Below are 23,571 nucleotides of genomic sequence, written 5' to 3'. Positions count from 1 at the left end.
CAGTGTACCGAGCAATAATAATCCCCACTATGTTATATGGGAGCGAAACCTGGGTGCCGTACCGCCGACACATGAACGCATTAAAAAAGCTGCAACAGAGACACCTTAGACAACTCTTAAGAATCAAATGGTTCCATCACGTCTCAGACGTATCGGTTCTTGAAAAAGCTAACTGCGAGAGTATTGAAGTCATGGTTACAAAATCCCGACTAAGAAGGGCTGGTCACGTATGCAGAATGCAAGAAAACCGCATACCAAAATCACTGCTTTACGGTGAGCTTGTAGACGGTAAGAGGAGGCCAGGTGGACAACTCAAAAGGTACAAGGACATTTTCCACGAAAACTTAAAGGGGATTAATGTACAGAATGAGTGGGAAGTAGCAGCTCACAATAGAACTCAATGGAAAAGAATTGCAAACTCAGTTAACAGCGAGAACCAAAAAGTTAAGAGGCAACAAAGCAATGAGATTTTTGAATGTCCGGAGTGCGGTAGACAAATAACATCACGTATTGGGCTTTTCAGTCACAGAAAGGCTCATTAAAGAAAACGCCTTGCGTGACCATCTTCTGATACGTGTCAAATACTCGTCAGCGAGTAATGGCAGTATATATATGTATATATAACTTAAGTCGTTTAGCATCTTTCCAGTCTTTTCCGATAAACCCTTAAAATAACTAATTTTTTCTCTAACTATAGCATGTTTTGTAAAATTCCTGAGTTGACGATAATATTGTAATTTGGCTTCAGATCGTTGTTTTAAATATTTTTGATGTGCTTTGTCTCTAAGTTTGATTAATAGTTTAATGTTATCCGTTATCCAGGGTAAATATGGTTTATCTGCAATTTTTTTCTTTTTCAACGGTGCATGTTTATTGAGGAGATAAAAAATGTAATTATATAGAGTTTTTATTTTAATATTAATATCCGCTATATAAAAAATATTTTCCCAAGGTAACATAATTGCATCTTTTTTAAAATTTTCCTGGTTAATATGATTATAATCTCTATATTCAATATATTTCGTAGAGCTATGGGATATTTGTAGAGTAAATATAACATATATCAAACAATGATCAGAAACTGACTCAGATACAGGGACGGAAGTACTGAAATCATAATTAAAATTATTATTTGTGATCATTACATCAATTAGGCTGCAGGCACCATCCGAAACACGAGTAGTTTCGTTGATAACTTGTACAAGATTAAAAGACTCTAAAATTTTAGATATTTTCAATGTCACAGGAGACTGTTTTAAAAAGTTAATATTAAAATCACCCATAAATATCACATTATCATAAAATGGCACAGTATAACTCAACAAGTTTTCCAGGAAGTTAATAAAATCTTCAATATTTGACGAAGGAGGCCTAGATACATAGAAAAGTAAAATGTTTCTTTGCTTTATAGTTAACTGGACGGCTATAAATTCACACGAATTAGTAGCGATGCCCAAATGAGCAATTTCGTATGATAAATGTTTTTTTATATATACTGCCACACCCCCTCCTCAACCATCTCTATCCTTTCTAACAAAAGAATATCCAGTAACATTGAAAGCATCATTTCCATAGTTAGAGTTCCATAGTTCCATAGTTCCATAGTTCAGTTCAGATCGAACAGTCATACGAGACGGTCGTGCTTTCGTTTCGTTTGTGGACCGCCGGTATTGAACGTTTGTTTTGTTTCGTTTTGTTTGGTTTTGTCGTGTGTTGTTATTCGGTCTTGACCCGACCCGGTTCAGTTCGCTAGTTTTCGCTGAACGTGCGTTTCTGCTTTATTTTATATAATTATTTTTATATAGATATTTTTTTAAACGTGACCTAGCTTCGTTGACTTGACATACTGTCTTGTTTAATTTAATATTTTCCGATTTTGCTGTTCCTTTACACTTCCAAATGGCAGATTTTAAGTGTGATTCGTGCCAAAAAACCATCTCGGAAAAGGACAAATATAGACTTCGTTGTAGTGGGGAGTGCCGCCGCAACTTTTGTATGACCTGTACTGGGCTGGACAAGACAACCACAAAAGTGATCCACCAGCAAAAGTTCAAAAATATTAGGTTTTTCTGCAATGTTTGTGATTCTCCCACGATGAAGTATCTCCATGACAAAGTTTCACAGCTTCAGAAATCACAGATCCCTCTAGAAACTGTTGAAGGTCTGGGAACCTGTTTAAAAAGGAACAACGACCTGCTTCCAGTCATAACTGAAATCTATGACATATTGAGTTATCATGACTCCAAATGGAAGTCTTTATACAAAAAAATGGATGATATTCACTGCCACCACTCCAAAATTTCGGAAAATGGTCAACAATCTTTATTTCATTCGATCAGTGAAATAAAACAAGAAATACTCAACCTATCATCCATTTTTATGGACTTTCAGGATGAGTCTGTTAGGGTCCAGGTTCATGACTCTTCAAAGGTAGATCTTTTGAAGGAAGTCAGTGAGCTGCGTAGGAGCGTAAATCAGATGGCAACCACAATAGAAAAGTTTGCTGCCCAAGGCAAGCAAAATAATAGGAGTAGCCCACCAGCAATAAAAAAGTCAACTTCGACTCAGACAGATTGCCAAGCCTCAGTGGGTGTCACTTCTTCTAAAGTCAGTACTCCCCCACCTCACAAACCCTCCATTAGAAAAGCCTGGCATTATGTCGTTGTGTCCAATATCCCATCTCCCTTTACGGCAAACCAACTGGCTCACTATATCAAGGATAAACTTGGAACTTCGGACTTTATTCGTTGCTTTCCTATGCTTAATAGTGAGGACAGTTCACTCTCAAAATTCAAAGTTGGAGTGCAGAATATAAGGCACCTAGAGCGGCTGCTTGATATAAGTATGTGGCCCCCAGGAATTGAAGTAGTCAATAGCAATGTCCAACCATCTTTGACTCCCTCGGAGGTATCGCCGCAAAAATCAAGATCTTCTGCCATGGGATTTCAACAGCCTAAGATTTCCACTTTGGAGAAACGAAGCCTTCCACAATCTTCCAATTTACCTACAGATCTAGCCAAGGAGGTCAAATACGTTAAAATTGGTTCAGACAGGGAGGCTATAGCTGCGAGTAAGTCCTTTGGGCAGCAGGAGGCGAAAAATATTATCAATAAGCATCCAAGGGAAGGTGAGGTGCTGAGTTTGGACCCAATGACTCCACCTATTGTGCGGTTATCGCGTGAATCGGACACGGCCAATGGACGTTATTTGTTGGCGAGACTAAGGGACCCTTCGATATTGAAAGCTGTCAGGCTATTCCTTGCGTACCTCCATGACCAACCCCCCAGTGCGTGTTTTGAGGGACACACCAACACCAGCATCAAGTTGGCGCTAGCATCGGAAGGTCTCCCATGCGACATGGACTCCCTGCGCAAGTTGTTTTATCGCTTCCACGACGCGTATGGCATTGGCGTGGCTGAGGTTGAGGCAGATCTCTCCGCCTTCAGGACCTTTTTCTCATCAGAGAAGCTATTTCACCTTCAGAAGTCTAGGGAAAGCCACAGCAAGTATTTTTCCAGTGGCTCTCCATCTAAAAATAAAAATTTTTAATTCATTTGACGCGAACAGAGGATCAAGCACCCTCTGATAAATCGGACGATAGCAAGCTAGGTATTTTTCTTATCAATGTTCAGTCCTTAAGACACAAAACAGATGAATTATTTCTTTTATTGGAACAGCTCAAATTTCCTGAAATCATTGCCATAACGGAACATTGGTTAAATACCGATGAGCCCGTGTTTGTGAAAAATTACACAACAATAGCTAGATTTAATAGAAGTAATTTATCTCATGGAGGTACTATGATAATGTCTACCAACAAAAACCTTACGGCAATAACAAAATTTGATCACTTATTAGCCGAGAAAATGTTTGAATTTTCTATCATCTACCACATTGCTTATGACCTCTATATTGTTTGTATTTATAGAACACCTGACGCAGATATGCATATGTTCTTTCAGAAATTACTGAGTTTGCTAGAGTCCCTGCCTGTGAATAGCAGGTTGATCTTGTGTGGTGACCTTAATATTGACTTCTCCAGTGTGTGTGATGCTCGGGAATCTCTCCAGTCTATCTTCGAGACTTTTGGTGTAGTAATACATGTTAATGCACCAACAAGAATCACTAGAACTTCCGAGAGTAGAAACACTTTTCGTAAATTAGGACGTATTTTTTCGGAAAAAAACTTTATAAATTTTAAGCAGCTTTGTCTAACAACAGATTGGCATGTCATCTCTGGTGATGTAGATACTGAATTTTCCAGATTTACACAAACATTATCTGGTCTGGCATCCAAAGCCTTTCCTCTCACGCCTGTCAAAATTAAACATCATAAACCCTGGACTACTAAGGGCCTACGTACATCTGCAAAAAACATGCGCTCTTTATCTCGCCTAAAAAAATTCTCGGATAGTGTCTTCTTTCACGAGTACGTGAAACTTTACAGGAAAATTTACCATAAGACTATAAAAGCCGCCAAGGACATCTATTACAATAGGAGGTTGACTGAGTCCGGTAATATTGCCAAAGAAACATGGTCGATTGTGAATGACTTGAGGAGTAAGGTTTCTTCGTCCAACATAACCTCAACTTCACCTGAGGACCTAAACAATTACTTTGTAAATGTGGCGAAGAATATAGTGAATACTATCTCACCCTCCCTTGATCCTCTATCATTTCTCTCTGACTATAATGTTAATTTGCACAGTTTCTTCCTTACGCCTGTGGGTTGGCAGAGCTTCACAATACATTAAATGATATTAAAATAAATCTTCAGCAGGGACTGACGGACTTACTCTTAAAATGTTCTCTAGTATGCCGGAATGTACATTAAACCATCTTTCAGCCTTAATTAATATGTCATTTGAAGATGGTGCTTTTCCAAATTGCCTTAAGTCGGCGATAATTATTCCTTTGCATAAAGGAGGTGATAAAGAGCAAGCTTCCAACTATCGTCCAATTGCACTCCTTCCCACGTTATCGAAGATCATGGAGAGACTGGTTAAAAAGAGGCTTGTATCATTTCTTCTAAAATACAAAATACTCACCCCCTTTCAGTTTGGGTTCTTGAGTAACAAATGTATAAATGACGCTATGTTTTCGCTGTTTAATAATGTATACTCCAGTCTGAACAACCGTCTCGTTACAGCAACAATTTTCTGTGATTTCTCGAAAGCTTTCGATTGTTTCGATTATAACATCCTAACTAACAAATTGCAGTACTATGGTATCAGGGGAACGCCTCTTGAATGGTTTAAGTCCTACCTTAACAACAGAAACCAGCGTGTGAGGGTTGATAAGACTGTGTCGTCTTGCAAGCCAATAGAATGCGGAGTACCTCAGGGCTCAGTGCTAGGTCCTATTTTGTTTCTGTTGTTTATCAACGATATTGCTAGTCTGGACATCAGTGGTAAAATCTGTCTCTTCGCGGATGATACTTGTTTCACATGGAGCAGCCCGGACACCACGGCACTTCATAGAACCATTTCCAGTGACTTAATCAACATAAAAACATGGTGCGATTCTAATTATCTGTGTCTCAACGTCTCTAAAACTAAAGTCTTATCATATAAAAGTACGTTGCTACCTTTTCAACTTGATAATACCACCATTGACGTCGTTGATTCTGTGAAATTTTTAGGCCTTGTTGTGGACAACTATTTAAAATGGGATTTGCACATCGATGCTTAGCTAAAAAATTAAGTTCTGCCTGTTTCGCACTTAGATCAGTTGCTAATGTGCTTAATTTGTCAACATCTAGGACAGTCTATTATGCCCTTTATGAGTCGCATCTCCGATACGCACTTCCATTCTGGGGTGCGTGTTGTGCGACTCAATTTGAGCGTATCTTCAAATTACAAAAGAGAGCTGTGCGATATTCACTGAGGCTAACCAGTTGTGCTCACTGCCGGGACTTGTTTAGAAGATATAAAATATTAACTCTTCCTTCCCTATTCATACTCGAATCCGTCTGCCTAGTTCGCAAGCACGTATCGAGTATTTCTCTAGAGCCAGTTCATGGCTATCCAATTAGGAACGCAGAGCATAACATGTATCTGCCAACCCCTCACTCTGAGTTAGTAAAGAGTTCCCAATTGTACAATGCAAAAAAAAATGCACTATCATCTGCCATCTGAAATTAATTCCATTTCATCCTTTCCTGCATTTCGCAGAGCCTTGAGATCATACTTACTGGAGAAAGCCTTTTACGCGGTTAACGATTTTTTTATTAATATCTAGGGTTCTAAATTTAACACACATTCACTAAATTTAAGAAATGATTTTGTTTTCTATCCATTTAAATTTATTATTGACATATATACAGTTGTTTATTTACATGTATGTTTATATTTTATTTATATTTAATTAAATAAATTTTTGACAATGTACAATTTCTATAATTGTATAAAGTATTGTTTTAGTTTTGTATGTTTGCTGTTAGTTTTATATGTTTTTTTATTGTTAAGTGAAGTTTTGTATGTTTTTTATATTCTTTTTTTTTAAGCTTTGTCAACAAAATTGTTTAATTTTTTATGACAATAAAGCAATTTCTTTCTTTCTTTCTAGATGACAACCAAGTTTAGTATAAATAGTGTACAAATTCGTCAAAACCGGTATTAAGAGAACGAACATTTAAATGTCCTACACAAAATTTTTTATTCGTTCTATTGCTCTGCTGACCGTCCGAGTCCATGATGCTAGCCATCCCCAGACAAATAAACCATCCAAAAGAAAATGCCTCCCCTCTTATATCCGCTCATACCCTTCAAATTACAAAACAAAAAACTATCAAATAAAAAAATGCGTTTGGGAATAAACATTATTCAATTAACACTTTTAAAATTAAAATTGTAGTTCCCCTTAGTTCACTTAAAATTAAAATTATAGCATGCATATTTAAATATCTCAAAAACAAAAGCATTTAAACATATTAAACCCTTATAATTAATGCCTTATTTTATGCCCAAGAATCCAAAAATGAAATAAAATACCGGGTGTTCCATAAGAAAAAATATAACTTTGGTATGGATTTTAGTTCTGACACACCCTGTACATTTCAAAATAATTTTAAATTATGCACATTGCCTCTCTACATACACCCATAAAAAAATTTGTTTCTACATCTTTCCGTTTTCGTATAATCAACCGAGGCGAATGAGGTGCGCCACCCTGTATACCTATACTGCAAGAAATTTGTTTTCTATTTTACTTTAAAAGTATGTTACCCTTTTATTTTAAATGGAACATCCAGTATATTATTCTGATATACAATGGAGAATTCATGTCGTTTCAAAATACTATTAACTAATTGATAAAATCTAGGTGGCTGTGATATGTCTAACGTCACTTCAACAATTTCAACATAGCTCTCTAATTAGTCCAACTAGTTATCATTTTGTGTCAGTTAAAACAAAAACATTTCTCAGAAATTTGCCGAAAATGCAAACTTATCCTACATCAGAGAGAATTGATATGATTCCATTAGTTGGTGAATGCAGTGTGCATTCACCAATTAATAGAATACTTAAATGCTCCTGGTTTTGTCTAGTCTGGGTGTTTTTATGGGGATATGTTAAAGACAGTGTTTACAAAACTCGACCAACTATTGTCGAGAACATGAGAGAAATTATTGTAGCTGCTTTTCGAGGAAGAACACATATGCCTTTTAAAATGAAAAGATCCTTTTGAAAAGACAATCATTTTATGCAGTTAACAGGAAAGGAAGCATTTTGAGCATTTGATTTCATCTAGCTAATTTTTGTCACATAATTATAGGTTTATATCTAGTTTTAATTCTGTACTAATTAAAATATGTTTTAAACATATATATTTTTATTACCGTTGAGTATTTAACTCTATAATCTTTAATTTTTGTTAAATTAACAAAAGGTATATCACAGCCACCTAGATTTTTTCAAATAATAAAGATCTACTGATGCAAAATCATAAAAATTAAAATATCGAGGAAAATCTTTGTGTGAGGGGTAGGCAACCTTAATAATATTTTGAAAATATATAATTTCCCCATTGAACACCGGTATAATATACCGGGTGTTCCATTTAAAATAAAGGAGTTACTTGCTTTTAAAAGTGACTAATGTTCCATATTAATTTTGTCCCACCCTGTATTTTCCTCAACTTTATCTACTACTATATCAGGTTATACAAGGTCAACTAAAATTTAGGTAGGTCTTAAAAAACACCAAATAAGACACTAACACACCAAAACACTTTTACTTTTACACTAGACGCGCGTTTCGCTAACCATGTTAGCATCATCAGCAGATGATTAAGACTAAGTAAAAAGTACAATTTGAGCGTTAGCATATACTCGCTCAGTGGGTGGGTACCGAGTGGGCCTGGCCAGATCTAGCCAACCGAGTCAGAGCCCAACAAGCGTAACAGTTAGATTTCCGCTACTAGAGCAGTAGGAATAAAGAACTTGAAGGAATTGGACCGTTATCTCTGTTCATACTATCTTTACATTTATTAATTCTGATGCTGCTTGTTTAATAAAACTTACCTTTATTTTTTTCCTAGAATCCGGAAAACAATTAATATATAGGGTGTTCCATTAGAAAAAACACTGTTCTGTGTAACTTTTTTGGGGGACACCCTGTAAAACTCTCTATATTTTTAAAAAGTGCTCTGAATTAATCTACATATGCTGCCAAAATTTAATTTCGATATAAACTACCGTTCTCCTTGGAGCTTCCGCGGCTTATGAGAGGCGCCACCCTGTATATGAAGTATGAGTTAATTATGAGCCTCGTGTCGTACTTGAATATTAAGGAGCGATTTCTGGAAATTAGCACCACAAGAGGGTAAAATGAGGCTAAAAGTTGTAAGCATAAAAAACTTAAAATCTGTCCCATAGAAGTATGAAATTTTACATAGAAGTCTCTTAAGCGGCGTAATTGAATACTAAGAAGTAGTTTTCAGCAATTTAACGCCTGAGGGGAAAGGTATCGCCCTTTTATTTTAAAAACTCCCCTAGGAGTATGGAATTTTGCATAAATGTTCCTTTTAAGTGATGAAAGAGAGTATTCAAGTGATTTTTGGAAATTTGTCTCTAAATTATGTGTGTAAGTTTGTACCAAAATTTGTTAAAACAGTTCTAGAACTATGAAATATTCCACAGAAGTCCTTTTACAGAGTACTAAAGAAATCCATTTTTGGAAGATCATCTCTTAAGAGGGTTAGGAGTGAAAATTTGTACAATTTTTTTAAATCGGAGTAGTAATTTTATACAATAAAATTTTGCTCAGAAATTTGCTCTAAAAGTCAGCATCATCACTAAAAAATTATTGTAAGTAGAAAAATTGTTGTGTAGTCTGTTGGTGATCAATATGTTGGTGTCTGTTGGTGATCAATAGTCTGTTGGTGATCAATATGGCATATGACTCTCTGTCGAGGGCTTGATGGATAAGGGTGTTTCCATCGGTGTGGGCCCAATCTCTTATAGTACGGAGTCATGACTTCTTTTTCCTCCCTGAGTTGCGTTTTCCATCGATTTTTCCTTCTATTTCAGCTGTATTTCTTCATATTCTAAGTGCCGCATTATGTGTCCAAGGTAGGAAGTCTTTTTGATTTTAATTGTGCCTGTTAAGGAGGGTCCACATTTAGTAACATGTTATATAACATTGCTATTTAACAAGCTACATGTAACATGTTAAAAAACCGGGAGCCGTCCAGATTATAGTTTTCGTAGTCATGAATCGTTTTGGCGAGAAAGAGGTTCAGCTCGCAGCAGTGGCGTGCGTAATTATTTTTGAACTAAGGGAAAGAAAGTCGAGAAAAAAAGCGGGTTTGAGTCCGCCATAGCCTACCAGCAAGATCTAAATACAGTTGAACTCAATTAGCTTATCTTTTCAATACTTGCCTCGGCTGTTTCTTGTGGTGTGCTTCTGTCTTTTAAAAACATTAATAATTTACAGTACGTCTGCTGGATCTGTGTCTATGAAAGGAATGCGGACAACAAACATTTAAATAAACAGCAATATATTCTATACGTCGATTTGACGAGTGCGTTACCGCAAATCGCTCCGCCCACTCATTTTATTGGCTACTTGCAAATTTGTCGAATTTTTATTGATGGGACGCGTCGTCTATTTTTTACGAAAAACATCGAGAGAATATCGTTTCCCCTCTCACGGATACCCCGTAGCTACAGAACGGACAGACGTACTGTAAAAACAAAAGCAAACCATTTTGAATTATCCACTTCATCTAAACCATGCAGTACCTGATTTGCAATTCTTTTGTTCCCGCTGGAACTGGCCTATTAGATTACGCATTTTTTTCTCAACTTTTTCTGTTTCCAAATACATACTATGAAATGAAAATCGCTGTCATTTTATATGGAAAATTATATGGGGAATGTCATCGATCGTCATGTCCAAGCCAACTGGACGGGAGGCCGACGGGACGCAGTTTTTTTTTCGATCATACGGTATTATTAACCAGTAAATAAACAAACTAATATCAGCTCACCACACTAAGATTCTGTCGCGCACGTCCCTGAAAATATGAGCGGCTAAACTAGAAATTTAGCAAGTGTGGACGCGCTGTTTCATGTTACAATAGCAATGTTGCACAACATCTTTTGATCTTTACCGAGTACAAATGGATAACATTTAGCAAGTTATATAGCATCGAAATTTGCTAAATATAATTAAAAAATATGTAACATGTTATATAACTTTGCTATATAGCAGTGTTATATAGCAAGTGTGGACCGTCCTTTAGGTGTGCACGAGTTTTTATTTTGTTTAAAACTTCACAATTTGTTGTTCTGGAGGTCCAACTTACCCTCAACATTCGTCGGTACATTCACATTTCAAAAGCATTAAGTCGTTTGACGTCTCCCTGTCTTAGCATCCATGTTTCGCATCCATATTGAAGCAGGGGCAATATATAGCATTTTAATGTTATTAGCCTTGTTATTTCGTTGCGATTGCTTGGTATAGCTATTTTGGGCTGGCACAAAAACTTCCGCATGTTGAGGAAACCAGCCCCAGCTATTCCAATCTTTCTACTGATTTCCTTAGAGTGGTCTAGCTGGCTGTATAATTCCCTGTCCAAGTAAATATATCTCTGCGTGATTTCCAGTTGGAAGCTGTTTATCATTATGTCGGTGTCTTCATTGTCTTGCGGATATCTGTAGAAAACCATAGCTATTGTCTTGACGGTGTTATTCTCTAGACTCATTTTGATGCTTTCTTCTGTCACTTTGTCCATTAGGGTTTGCAGCTGGTCTTCGGATTCTGCTAATACCACGGTATCGTCTGCGTATCTTATATTGTTTATAATTTTTCCATTTATTTCAACTCCTTCTAGATAATTTTGAACAGATTTTCGGATTTTATATTCGGCGTATACGTTAAACAATAATGGTGACAATATGCATCCCTTTCTAACACCTCTTTGTATGTCTACGTATCTTGTATTGCCTTTTTCTGTTCTGACACAATCTTTGTGATTCCTTACAATGATACCGTATGATAAAAAAAAACGGTGTTAGCGATGGCTATGAAATGAAGATCGCTGTCATTTTATATGTAAATTTATAGATGGGAAATGTCATTGATATTCATTTCATGTTCATTGATGACGCCGTTATTTTTTCGATCATACGGTATCTCTCATCCAAGCCCACCTCAGTGAGAACTTTTCAGCACGAAGAATTTAATACATTTTTGGTGCTGTATTTGATCGAAGGTTTTTTTTGTAGTCAACGTAGCATACGTATGTACAGCTTTCTTTCGACTTCCATATACCTCTCTGTGATTAGCGTTAAACTCAGGATGGCTTCTCTTGTTCCTATTCCCCTTCTAAAACCGTACTGTGATCTGGTAAGGAAATCATCACATTTGCTGCATACTCTGTTGAATATTATTCGTACAAAGATTTTCGATGGGAATCGAAATTTTTCGCCCAGTGCTTTTTTTGTTTCTCGGATTGCTTTGACGACTTCATCTTTCAATATGGGTATATGGTCTCCTTTCTCTATTTTTGGATATTCCTGTTTTTTTTCTCGTATCTCCGAACAATTCTTTCAAATAGCAGATAACCTGTTGTTTGCTGAAGTCCAGTTCTATCACGTTATTTTCGTTTGCGATTGCTGATTGGGTTGCCAAAGGCAAGTGAATTTCCAAAGGCCGGTGAATAGGTCTTCCAAACATTACAACGGAATTTACTTAAAACTTAATGACATGCTGGACATGCTTGAGTAAACAACGTACAGGGGAGTACAGGGGAGACATGTGAGAACAGATACGTGATTAGGCTAACTCTTTGTTAATTTATTAAATTTAAAGTAATTTGACATAAAATTCGAAATGGCTGTTTTTCATAAAAAATAAGTTCCAATCATAAAAGAAAATTATTTTTGTAAGTTTCAATCATAAAAGGAATGTATGAAACATTCAAATTTTATGCGGACGAAGTCGCGGGGAAAAGCTAGTTTATTATATATACATATACCGTATGATCGAGAAAAAACGGCGTCAACGATGGCTATGAAATGAAGATCGCTGTCATTTTATATGTAAATTTATATGGGAAATGTCATCGATCGTCATTTCCCAGCCACTTGGACGCCATTTTTTTTCGATCATACGGTATTTATATTTATATTCCTTCTCATATTTTCATAGAAATATTATATTATTAATTATTTTGTTAAATTCTTATTCAATAAGGAGCTGTACGGGAGTAAACTAAATTATTTTTTACTTTAGTGTAAAATCTAGTCCTCTACTTACGCGCTGACGGATTAGTAGACCAGCAATCTCTTCGAAAGAGTGTGTGCAAAGAAAACCAGAGGGAAACCCGCTATTGAGAGGCTAACTAGGTACTAGGTAGGCAAACATTTGAATTTTTTTCTTTTTGTCTTTTTGTTTTTTTTTTTCTTTTTGTTTCCACAGCTACTTTTTTTGTAAGATCTTTAACCTATTTACACTCTAATCGGCGTTTTAAACTTATTTTAATTGCCAAAACATGTTTATGATTCATAAATAAAAATATAATTTTTATATTTTCAAGTATGGCCTAATTACTATTATGTAAATTGTATATTAAACATATTTTTAAATTTTTATCTTTATATAATGATTACAAGATTAAACAATGTTGTTAAGCAATTTCTTATACTTAAATGTATACTAAAAAATATAATTTACTTACCTTATAACCAAGATATGCTAGTACTAATGCTTCTGTTAAACTTATTACTGCTAAGATAACTTGAACAACCCATAATTCAAGGGGGCGGTTCACCCACAGAATGGCATCCCAATTTATTATTGGGTTTTCTTGAAACTTTTCTTCGGTCAAGTTGGCGGATAAAATATATTCTGTCTTGTTGCCCGGAACACAGCCATAGCTAAATAAAAAGTAAACAAATGTTTAGAAAGTAATTATATTTTTAAACAATGAAAATTTAAAATGACGATTATTATAGTTAATTAGAATAAAGTTAAGTTATAGACATAAAAAAATATTAGTCAACGCGTGATCCTATCCAAAATAAAATATATTTCTGTTATTATTTGCGGAGGTACTACTTATTTAAGTTGTCATGCTTTTTATTTGTCATTCTAACCAGCATGACAACCATTGAATTATGCCCATTTAGTCAATTAGTCAACCCAGCCCATTCCTTTGTATTTACAATACTGCCCATTCCTTTGTATTTACAAAGGAATGGGCAGGTGGTGTATTACTGAATGGCTACAGACTACAGAATAATATTAAACCTACGTTTTGCTGATGACAAAGTATTGGTATTCGCAAACCAGCTAGAACTGGACACAACTATAACAAGATGGGAAACTACCAGTAGACAGTTCGGTCTTCGCATCAATTACAAAAAAACTAAAGTGATGATCGTTGATTGAAAACAACCGTCCAGATACCACAAACATAAACCGCTACCAAGTTGTGCAACCATTTATAATTTAGGTGCATTTATATCTAATACAGATAGTTGCGAAGTGGAAATACGCCGCAGAATTTAACTCGCCCGTAACGCTATGACGCAGCGCATCAAAGTTGGGTCGAACAGTCATATAACAAAATCGACAAAAATGAACCTGATAAATAGTCTTGTCTTTCCGGTTATGCTTTTTGCTTCGGAGACATGGACATTGTTAGCAGCCGACAGACGACGGATTGACGCCTTCGAGATGTAGTGCTTGAGGAAGATGTTGCGAATACCATGAACAGCACATTGCACCAACGTGTCGGTCCTTAACGAAATCCAATTACCACAAAGACAACCAATTACCAGGAAGCATTATCTATAAACGTATTTATCTATACTATATCTATAAACGTAACCTTCTTTGGCCATGTTAACAGGAGCGTGCACTTGGAGAGGTTTGTAGTACAAGGAAGACCTGCAGGATCCCGTCGCCGAGGCAAATCACCAACCAGGTGGGTGGACATGGTTGAAAGACTTCTGAATACCAACCTGGAGGGAACCATTCGGAAGACAGAAAACAGGGAAAATTGTAGACGAACGGTGCGTATGGCCGTAAGGTCCTTAGCGCCAGAACCGGAACCACTACACGTAGTACGTGACGTACGGAAATAGACGACTTAAATATCAGATACATACAAATTAAAAAAAAGTAAATTCAAAGTTATAGATCAAAGTATGAAAACAAGCAATTAAGTGATGTCAAATTTAAAGATTAATAGCTTAAATCGATACCAACTGTTACTTCGGTTGTATCAAAACTTCTGGACAAGATGGCATTCGGAATATGGGAATATTCTTTAACAAATAGCCATATAGTAATCAGCCATGCATGATATCAACAAATAGCTAACTAAATGAGGTCCACCAAGCGCGGGATACCGATAGGGGATATGTGATATACTCTGACAGCTTGGGCGCTTTAAGAAGCATCACCATCCAATTAGTGAGATCGAAAATTATGATGGAAGAAGCAGACAGGGGGCCAAGCAGCAAGAGACGTGGCAACACCATTGGCGTAACTACAGGGGTGCCCGGGGGTGCCCCCCCCCAGTTACTGCTGGACACCCCCCAGAGAAATCCTGAATTATGACTCTTGGCTACGTATTAATTTTTATTTGCTTGTGATGCAGTAAAAATGATGTTTTCTAGTTTTGTTTAGTTAATATTATTTTGTTGTGTTCAAAAAAATGTGTTAATTTTTATTTTTGTAGAAAATTTGTAGGTATTTAAGTAATCTACGGGAACACGGTTTGATAATCAAGTCTATGAAATTTATTGATAGAGAAATTCATGAAAACGTTTTCAATTCAAAAAAATGTGTTTTTTTAAATTATTTTTCATTTTTCAAAAAAACAAAAGCCCTATGCCCCCCCTGAGCTCCCCCAGGAACCCCCCAGGCACATCCCAGGAAAAATTGTTAGTTACACTAATGGGCAACACCATGAGAACTGCGCTACAGCTCGAAGACTGTGGCCAGTGGTGGACAGCAAAAAGACAAAATAACTACTAGAGCACAAAAAAAAACTAGGACGCTTAATTGTAGGTGCTATCACTGGAAACTGCCCCACGGGGGTAAACCTGGTGAAAGGGAAGTTTTCCAAAGGCGACTACTGCAGAGAATGCGAAGAGGAAGAAGAAACCATAGAGCACCTGCAGTATGTGTCCGGCACTGGAATAAAGACGCTTTAAAACTTTAGTGCAAGGTTTTTTGGAGCGACTAGGGGAAGCAGCAGAAACCAACATCAGCGGCATCTAGGCCCAACTAACAATTTCTGTTTTAAAAATGTCGTAAGAACGTTTACAGAACTATTTTTATAAAACAACAGTATTGCGATAAACATTTCGACAACGTTTATACAATGCTTATAAACCCAAAAAGGGCGCACTTTTGTGCAGCAATTTAGTTCTTTAATTTGTTTTATTATAGTTTCCATAGCTTTTACCGGACAATTACATAAACATTTACAAAACTATTATAAAATATTATTTGGAACAATTACAAAACACTTTTATTGAAAACAGTTACAGAGGTAAATAGTTATCGAGCTAGAATAAAACACTTTTATAAAAGTTGTTTTGTTATACCAGCGGTTCCGATTTTACTTTGACGAACACTATGAAAGGATGCTTTTGTTGTTCCCACACAGCATAATTTATTTTTTAATCATCGTTCTGAGAACAAAAAAGCTAAATATCGCGTCTTCTGTCACAATTTTAAAAACATAATATATAGTTATGTCTGCATGTACACCAGCCATATTGCATTTAGCTCTGACCATAAATAGCCAATCTTAGGTAAGAAATTCGGTATGCCATCTGAGGATTGATATTTTACTGCGAGGAAATTTTTTTTGTATAATGTATGGTATTTAAATAGCAAAATTTTCAAGCGCCTTAAATATGTTATCTCTTTTTGAGTTTTAAGAGAAAGAATCTAAAATACTATTTCGAGTTTTTCTTTCATTTGGCCTGTACTGTAATAAAATACCCTAAAGGATCCATCCTAGACTACTATATAAATACTTAGACTAGAGAGTTGTGGCGTTTTATTGTGGGAAAATGATTTTTTGTAATGCGTTTAAAAATGGCCGTTGGAAGGTGAAGTGGAAACAACGAAAACAATGGCTTCCATGTTATAAAATACTTTTATCACCTTCGGTGTTCGTATAAAATGTTTTTGATCTTTAAGAAATTTTTATAAAATATTTAAATTATAAGCAATGTTTTAGTTAAACAGAGGCGTATTTCAGAAAAAAAAATACCATATTATATACGTGTAGATAAAAGAGCTTATGTAATATTCGCACTAACTCTATGCATTTGTCAAATTTCGAGTTGAAGTCTTGGCCTTACCGATACTGATAAGATACAAAATGAAGGAATCTGTCATGACATACAGCGTGCCGCCACTTTCAAAATAATATTTCACAAACTTTTTTATTGGGCTTTTGCACTAACATCGTTAAACTTTTTTTTTAATGCTTGACATGTGTCAATTTTCATGTTGCAATATTGGCAGTACTAATAATGATAACGTACTCACAAAATGAAATAAAAATTTCCTATGTTCCTATGGTAATGCTTGTTTTTGTTCTAAATGCCAATAAGTTTTTGATGTAATATCAATGTTTGTTTTTCGTAATTAAAAGTCAACCAAACCAAATTTCGCATATATTTTTGAAATCGCTAATAATTACATATAAAAATGCGTGCATTTTCTTTACCTTTTAACGTACGAATAAAAAATCGCACAGTTTTCGGTGTGATTTGTTTACAGTAGGCACATAATATACACTGTGTCCGTAAAGTAACGGATAGATAAAAAAAAAGATATCACGTGGTACTTCAATTTTTTAAATGGAAAGCCCTGTATATTTTGATGAATATCGATAGAGCTCATTGAGACGAATTCAATGATATAAGGGTTGATAGATCTATTTTGAATGGTTGCTAAGAAACAAATCTTGATGGTTGCTAAGAAAAAAACAAAACGTCAGATTGAAAATCTAATAACATCAACTTGTAGAGCAGGAAAAGGAGCAATGGGAATGTGAAATTTGCATTGTCGCATATCTTTTCAAATAAAATGAGAAGAAAATAAGATTGAAATCGGGAAAATTCGGTGTTACCTAAATATCTTCGGAATTTTAAAAATTTTAAACCATCATATTGCAGGCTTCAGCAAGGCGCAACTTTTCTCTAATTTAATCATCTTTGTAACTCTTCTGGTTTATGAGACACTGTGCATTCTTATATGGGAATTATATTATTATTTATTATTCTTATATCCTTATTCTTATATTATTCACCGTGTATGTACGTAATTTACTGCATCTTAATATCCTGTGTTTTTGTCTATTTTACATACACATAGTGGTCAAGGGTAAAATAAATTTACCTAACTCCGGCTCTCATATCTCTCAATAGGTGTTTGCTTTCGTTTTCATACGTCCGCGTCCCTCCAGGTGGCGCATAAGCCCAGGAGTAAATTAGTCGCCCATATGACGCATATTCAAATTAATTGTTTTATTTAAAACACTTATAAAACAAAACGGTTAGTATCTATGTTGATTAATTGCTCTATTTCCAAGTTATTTATTTCTTCTTCGAGATCTCTTTTCTGAACCTCGTTAATAAAAGCATTATTTTCAGTGGAACTACTTCGTTCATCAGCAATTGAAGAGAAAACGTTTTGTTCACTTGAGTCTTCTTCCTTTACAGAGAGATCAACTGTTTCACGAACTTCGGTAGCTAGGATATTCTGGTAACACTTTTTTGCCCTTCTGTAAAACGCACCACATCTTTTATGTTTTTTATTATTTTTAATTATTTGAGATTTTGACATGATAAAGCTATAGTACATTATAACAAGATTAAAGTAGAAAGTAATGGCTTGCAAAAATGTCTATACGTTTTATAAATGTATTATCAAATGCTTTTGTGTCATCAGAATTATTTTTTTGTTTTATAATTATTCCATTAGGTTTTTATTATGACAGTGTTTGTATAAATTATATAACCATTTTTTAAAGGTATTGTCTGAGTAAAATATGCTGTTGTCGGCAATAATATCAGAAAAAAAACTTTTATAAAATAATTTTATAAATATCTCGCATGAATTTAATAAAACAATTTTACATATGTTCGCAAACGAATGACCTAGTGTCGAGTAACAGCGGTACAAATTTATTATAAAACAAATTTGTTCGGTAAGGTAAAATGTCGTATAAAATACATTGTATAAACGTTTATAAAACAAAATTAAAATTTGTCGTAAGACTGTTCCGTATTTTTGCTTTAAGAACGTTCTTACGACTAACTTATAAAGCAAAATCATTTTAAAAACTAAAATATTTCACTTGCAATTTTAATACAACAAAATGGTTTTTGAGGAGAAGTAATAAAGTAATTATAAAACAGAATAGTACCGAAAGTTAAAAATTATAAAATAAGTGTGCTAGTTGGGCCGGGTTACCAGACGTTCGGATTTTTACTACGCCCGGTTGGGTCCGGCCGGATTTTTCATAAGCGTCCGGATTTTAATGTTCCATTAAGAAATGTCGCAATAATGCAAAATAATTATTAGTTTTAATAAATTTAGTTAGGTACTTAAAAAATCGTCGATAAATTCTGCAGTGTAAATTCATTGTTTTACTCCGTAAGTTTTGAAAGTTATAAATATATTTTTTTTTGTAAATGTCACAAAAGTATTACTTTTTGCGACGTGATTGACAATATAAAAAACTCAGTTTAACACCTAGGCATAAAAGTAAAGCACTTTTACGCCTAAGCACAAAACTATGGAGTATAGAGGTAAGGAGAAATAACTCCGTCCATTAAAAAATGGTCAAAAAAAGGGAAGAATTAGGATGGCGCTGCTGTATCAAGATCCTAAAATTTAAGACATGCGCCGAACATTTTAGAACATATGATTCAAGACATAAATATTTGACGTGAAGCAAACGCGAAGCCGCGGGTTTCAAAAAAATACAATTTTATTTTCATGTTGCATGAAATAAATTACAGATTTTTATTCAGTAGCAATAGACTAGGCCCTTTTTTATTGTTTCTCATAAGTTATTTCGCAAATATCATTCAAGACGACGAAAAAATATTGTGATCGTTTTAGTTTAAAATTAATGTTAATTATAATTAACACAGATAACATAAGATTATGTTATTTGTGATAATTAAGAAAACTTTAAAGTAATAATAAATGGTGATGGGTTTTAAATAAATATAATGCAGCTTTAAAATAACTCCATACATTTATTTTGTATAAAAGTCAATATGTGATTTTATTATCGATTATTCAGAAGCAATAGACTGGGCATCTTTTTTTATTGTTAACTTTTCGTAAATCTCATTCAAGATGAAAAAACTTTAGCTTAAAATTAATGTTAATTATAAATAGAAAAACTTTATTTAGTAATTAATTGATGATATAGGATTTAAATAAATATAATGGCAGGTCGAAAATAACGTAATATATTTTATTTAGTATAAAAATTAAGCCAATATAATGTAATTTTATACTGTAAAAGCATTTATTTACGTTTTGCCATCGCAGTTGCCATTCATTCAGAGTAGTGGATTTTTAATGTTTGATAGTCCGATGGCTTAACTACCATAACATCAACTAGTTCTAGACAAGAATCATGTGCAGTATTATCAGCTTTTTAAAGTACCATGTTTCTGAAATCGGAGATGAAGAACTGCACAAGACATGCAGCGTGGATTCTTTTGACATCTCTGATAAGCATCATCTCCAATAAGGACTCCTTTACATTCTTGAGAATATCTAAAAATTACCAATGAAAAGTGAAAAATACACAAAAAGCATCCTTATACACTGCTGGTGGTGTTTTTTATTATACAGTTAAAATGTTGCTAAGAAAGTTACTTTTTTTTATCAAATTGCGTACCAACACATAATGGCCACTTTTTAACAGACTTTAAATATTCATAAAGCTCATCAGAAGAAGATATTTTATGATCCAAAGCTTTTTTTTCGTTATTAGAATAAACTACCTGCAATTTTGTTACATTGAATAAAATATGCAAAACGTTTATACATACTATAATAGATAGATCTTCACTTAGAATTATGTGATTTAAGATCTGCTTGTTCGTAGGATCTAGTTGCATAAACTCAATTTCTTTGGGTTTATTGATATATAACCAGTAAGGTGGCAATACTGAAATTTTATTTCTGATTTGAGCAATAGGTCCATTATTTCTGTTATTTGATGCTGTTGTTGCGCTACAAAATGTTGATCTTTATGCAATGGCTATGAAATGAAGATCGCTGTCATTTTATATATAAAATTACATGAAAAATGTCATCGATCATCATCCCAGCCAACTGGATGAACCGTTTTTTTAACATACGGTGTTACTCTTTATGTGTGGATTGTGACTTACTACTTACGTGTATAATATTCATTTAATGGTTCCCGTTTTGATTGGGGATGTTCAAATTTTGGTATTTTATTCTGTTGTTGCTCTACAAAATATTGATCTTTATGTGTATAATTTATTCTTTATGTGTATAATAATATTTACGTGTATAATATTCATTTAATGGTTCCCGTTTTGATTGGTGATGTTCAAATTTTGGCATTTTATTCTGTTGTTGCTCTACAAAATGTTGATGTTTATGTGTATAATATTATTCTTTATGTGTATAATAATATTTACGTATAAAATATTCATTTAACGGTTCCCGTTTTGGTTGATGATATTCAAATTTGAGTCTTTTATTCTGTTGTTGCTCTACAAAATGTTGATCTTTATGTGTATAATATTAGTCTTTTATGTGTATAACAATACTACGTGTATATTCATTTAATTGTTCCTGTTGTTGCACCTCAGAATTTAAATTAAACTGATATTTCCTTCTAGGTAGGGCTTTGTCCTTCAATATTTCCCTATCTAAATACTCTAAGTGGACAATATTTCCGATGACAATTTTCTCATAAATTTTAACATCCTCTTCTTTAAAATGAAACTGGCACACCTTATTGGTAGGTTTCAAAGCAATGCCTAATGCTTTAGACCATTGCTGTAATCTAATTGTTGTCTGAAAATCAATACTTAATATTATCCTGATGATTTTGATTAAAATGATAAATTATTAAAAGAATGAAGCACTTAGTTAAATATTTTTCTAGTTAAATATATTTCTTGAAAGTACAATTTTAATGTATTTCCTACTTGTTTAAAAAAGCCAACAATTTGTTGAATGTCTGTCAAACTTTAAAATCATTAAAAATACATTTTATTTGGCTGTAAAGATATATTTTGTATACGTATATCAATAATCTTACGAAAAACCTTTACTACACTTTTGATTCATTCTAAATTTTACATATAATACTGAATTATCTGTATTTTACATACCTTAGGTTGGAAAGAAGATATCCTGTGTCGTTTTATTTGCTCTTTTTTTTCCATCTGTTCAAACAACTATCCACTACACACACTTTCCCCATTGTTAATAATGAATAAAAATAAAATATGCCTAAAATATAATTTTTTTGTATTCGAAAAAGAAAAAAAAAAGCTTTTTGCGTATCAAGTACAAAACCAAAACATGAACTTTTCTTGTAATGTTTGGTTATGTTATTTTTATTCTCCTATCTATGGTTACTTTTCATTTTTCAGAATTATGCGTTTTTAGCGCCACTGTGGTTATTTGGTGAACCCTTATTCTTCCCATTTTGTGACCACTTTTTCGATAAAAGTCCCATAAGAGTTGTTTCTCCTTACCTCTACACTCCATACACAAAACTATGAAAATATATTATTAAACTGACATAAAGTGTCCAATTCAACGAGCGTAACCATTGTTTCTCGATATATAATTACATACAAGGTATTACTTTTAAATTTTTTATTTTATTTGAAACGTTTGAAATTGTTTAAAAAATATTTGTGGCGATTGAAAAAAATAGCATGTTCTATTCTATGATTTTTTGTGCGTCGCCTGTATGTCGTAACAGGCCTCGATACAAAAAGTATCATTTTTACTCCTAATAAAATAAATAAAATAAAATCGCTAAAAAATTATGACGTCCGGATTTTGTCCGGATTTTTGGAAAGGCTTGCCCGAGATAGATAAGTTTTCATCTGGTAACTCTAGCGACATGCGACATCGGGAAGTTTGCAAAGAGCTGGAAGTGCTTTAACTCAAAGAGAATGAGAGGAAGGTCTGGTATAACAATACAGAGGTATCGCAATGGGCCCAAGGCCTCCGAGTGAGGGATCAAGTATGATCCCAAATCCCAGCACACAACCTAACCTAATCTAACTTAAGGAAACGTCCCGTCAACACAGTCCATGATCAAAAAATTCCATACGGGGAAAACTCCCTACAGGAAAATTTCGCGACAAAAACGATTTAACGAATGGAAAGTTCCCCTAGAGAATTTCTTGACAATGACATATGCTTCCATTCACGCTTTATGTCGGCTTAGAAAGTATAATACAAGTCCAAACAAATTCAGTCCTAAAAATTGTCATTTTTGGACAATTTTCCATTCGTTGGATTGTCTGTCGAGAAATTTTCCTGCCTGTAAATTTTTCCGTTTTTTTTTTGTTTTTGATATTCAGTGTTTCTCAGCTCCTGAAGACAGTCTATTTAGGATAAATCTTATAGGTAGATAGATAGAAAATATATATGATAAATATTATTCATTAATAACAGCAGTAGTTAACATTTATACCATATGTTTTGTATATACAGATAGAAATCATTTATATGGTAATTTTACGAAATAATATTTTTATGTCAACTGATAATAATAGGCAATATTAATAACATTGGTGTAATTGCATATTAAACTGAAATATTCAATAATGATTGTAATAATCTACCTACTCTAATACGGAATACTAATAATATTAACTCACCACGTTGCATATGTAGGATCGAAGTCGGTTGTAACTCGTATCATATACAGAACACATGACAGTAATTTTAAAAATAAATTTGCTATTCGTATCCTAAGACCTGAAACAATAGAGAAATTTCTTGAAAATATAAAATTTGTAAACAATTTCTAATGGGTTATTTGAATTAT

General features: G+C 34.1%; 1 protein-coding gene across 1 annotated transcript in view; it reads right to left on the bottom strand.

Annotated features, from left to right (window-relative positions):
• LOC115887866 (potassium channel subfamily T member 2) overlaps positions 1–23,571 on the bottom strand; it is a 314,018-nt gene that overhangs the window by 188,020 nt on the left and 102,427 nt on the right. Inside the window, exons 3-4 of the mRNA XM_030907381.1 lie at positions 23,402–23,501; positions 13,189–13,387 (exon numbers count right to left, since the gene is read on the bottom strand). Of these exons, the coding sequence (XP_030763241.1) occupies positions 13,189–13,387; positions 23,402–23,501 (299 nt within the window). The remainder of the gene's footprint in view (positions 1–13,188; positions 13,388–23,401; positions 23,502–23,571) is intronic.

The sequence above is a fragment of the Sitophilus oryzae genome, unplaced genomic scaffold (genome assembly GCF_002938485.1).
Source record: "Sitophilus oryzae breed Bouriz unplaced genomic scaffold, Soryzae_2.0 scaffold_649_pilon_pilon, whole genome shotgun sequence".
Taxonomy (NCBI): Eukaryota; Metazoa; Arthropoda; class Insecta; order Coleoptera; family Curculionidae; genus Sitophilus; species Sitophilus oryzae.
The sequence above is the reverse complement of the archived record's forward strand: the minus strand, read 5'-3'. Positions and strand labels throughout refer to the sequence as shown.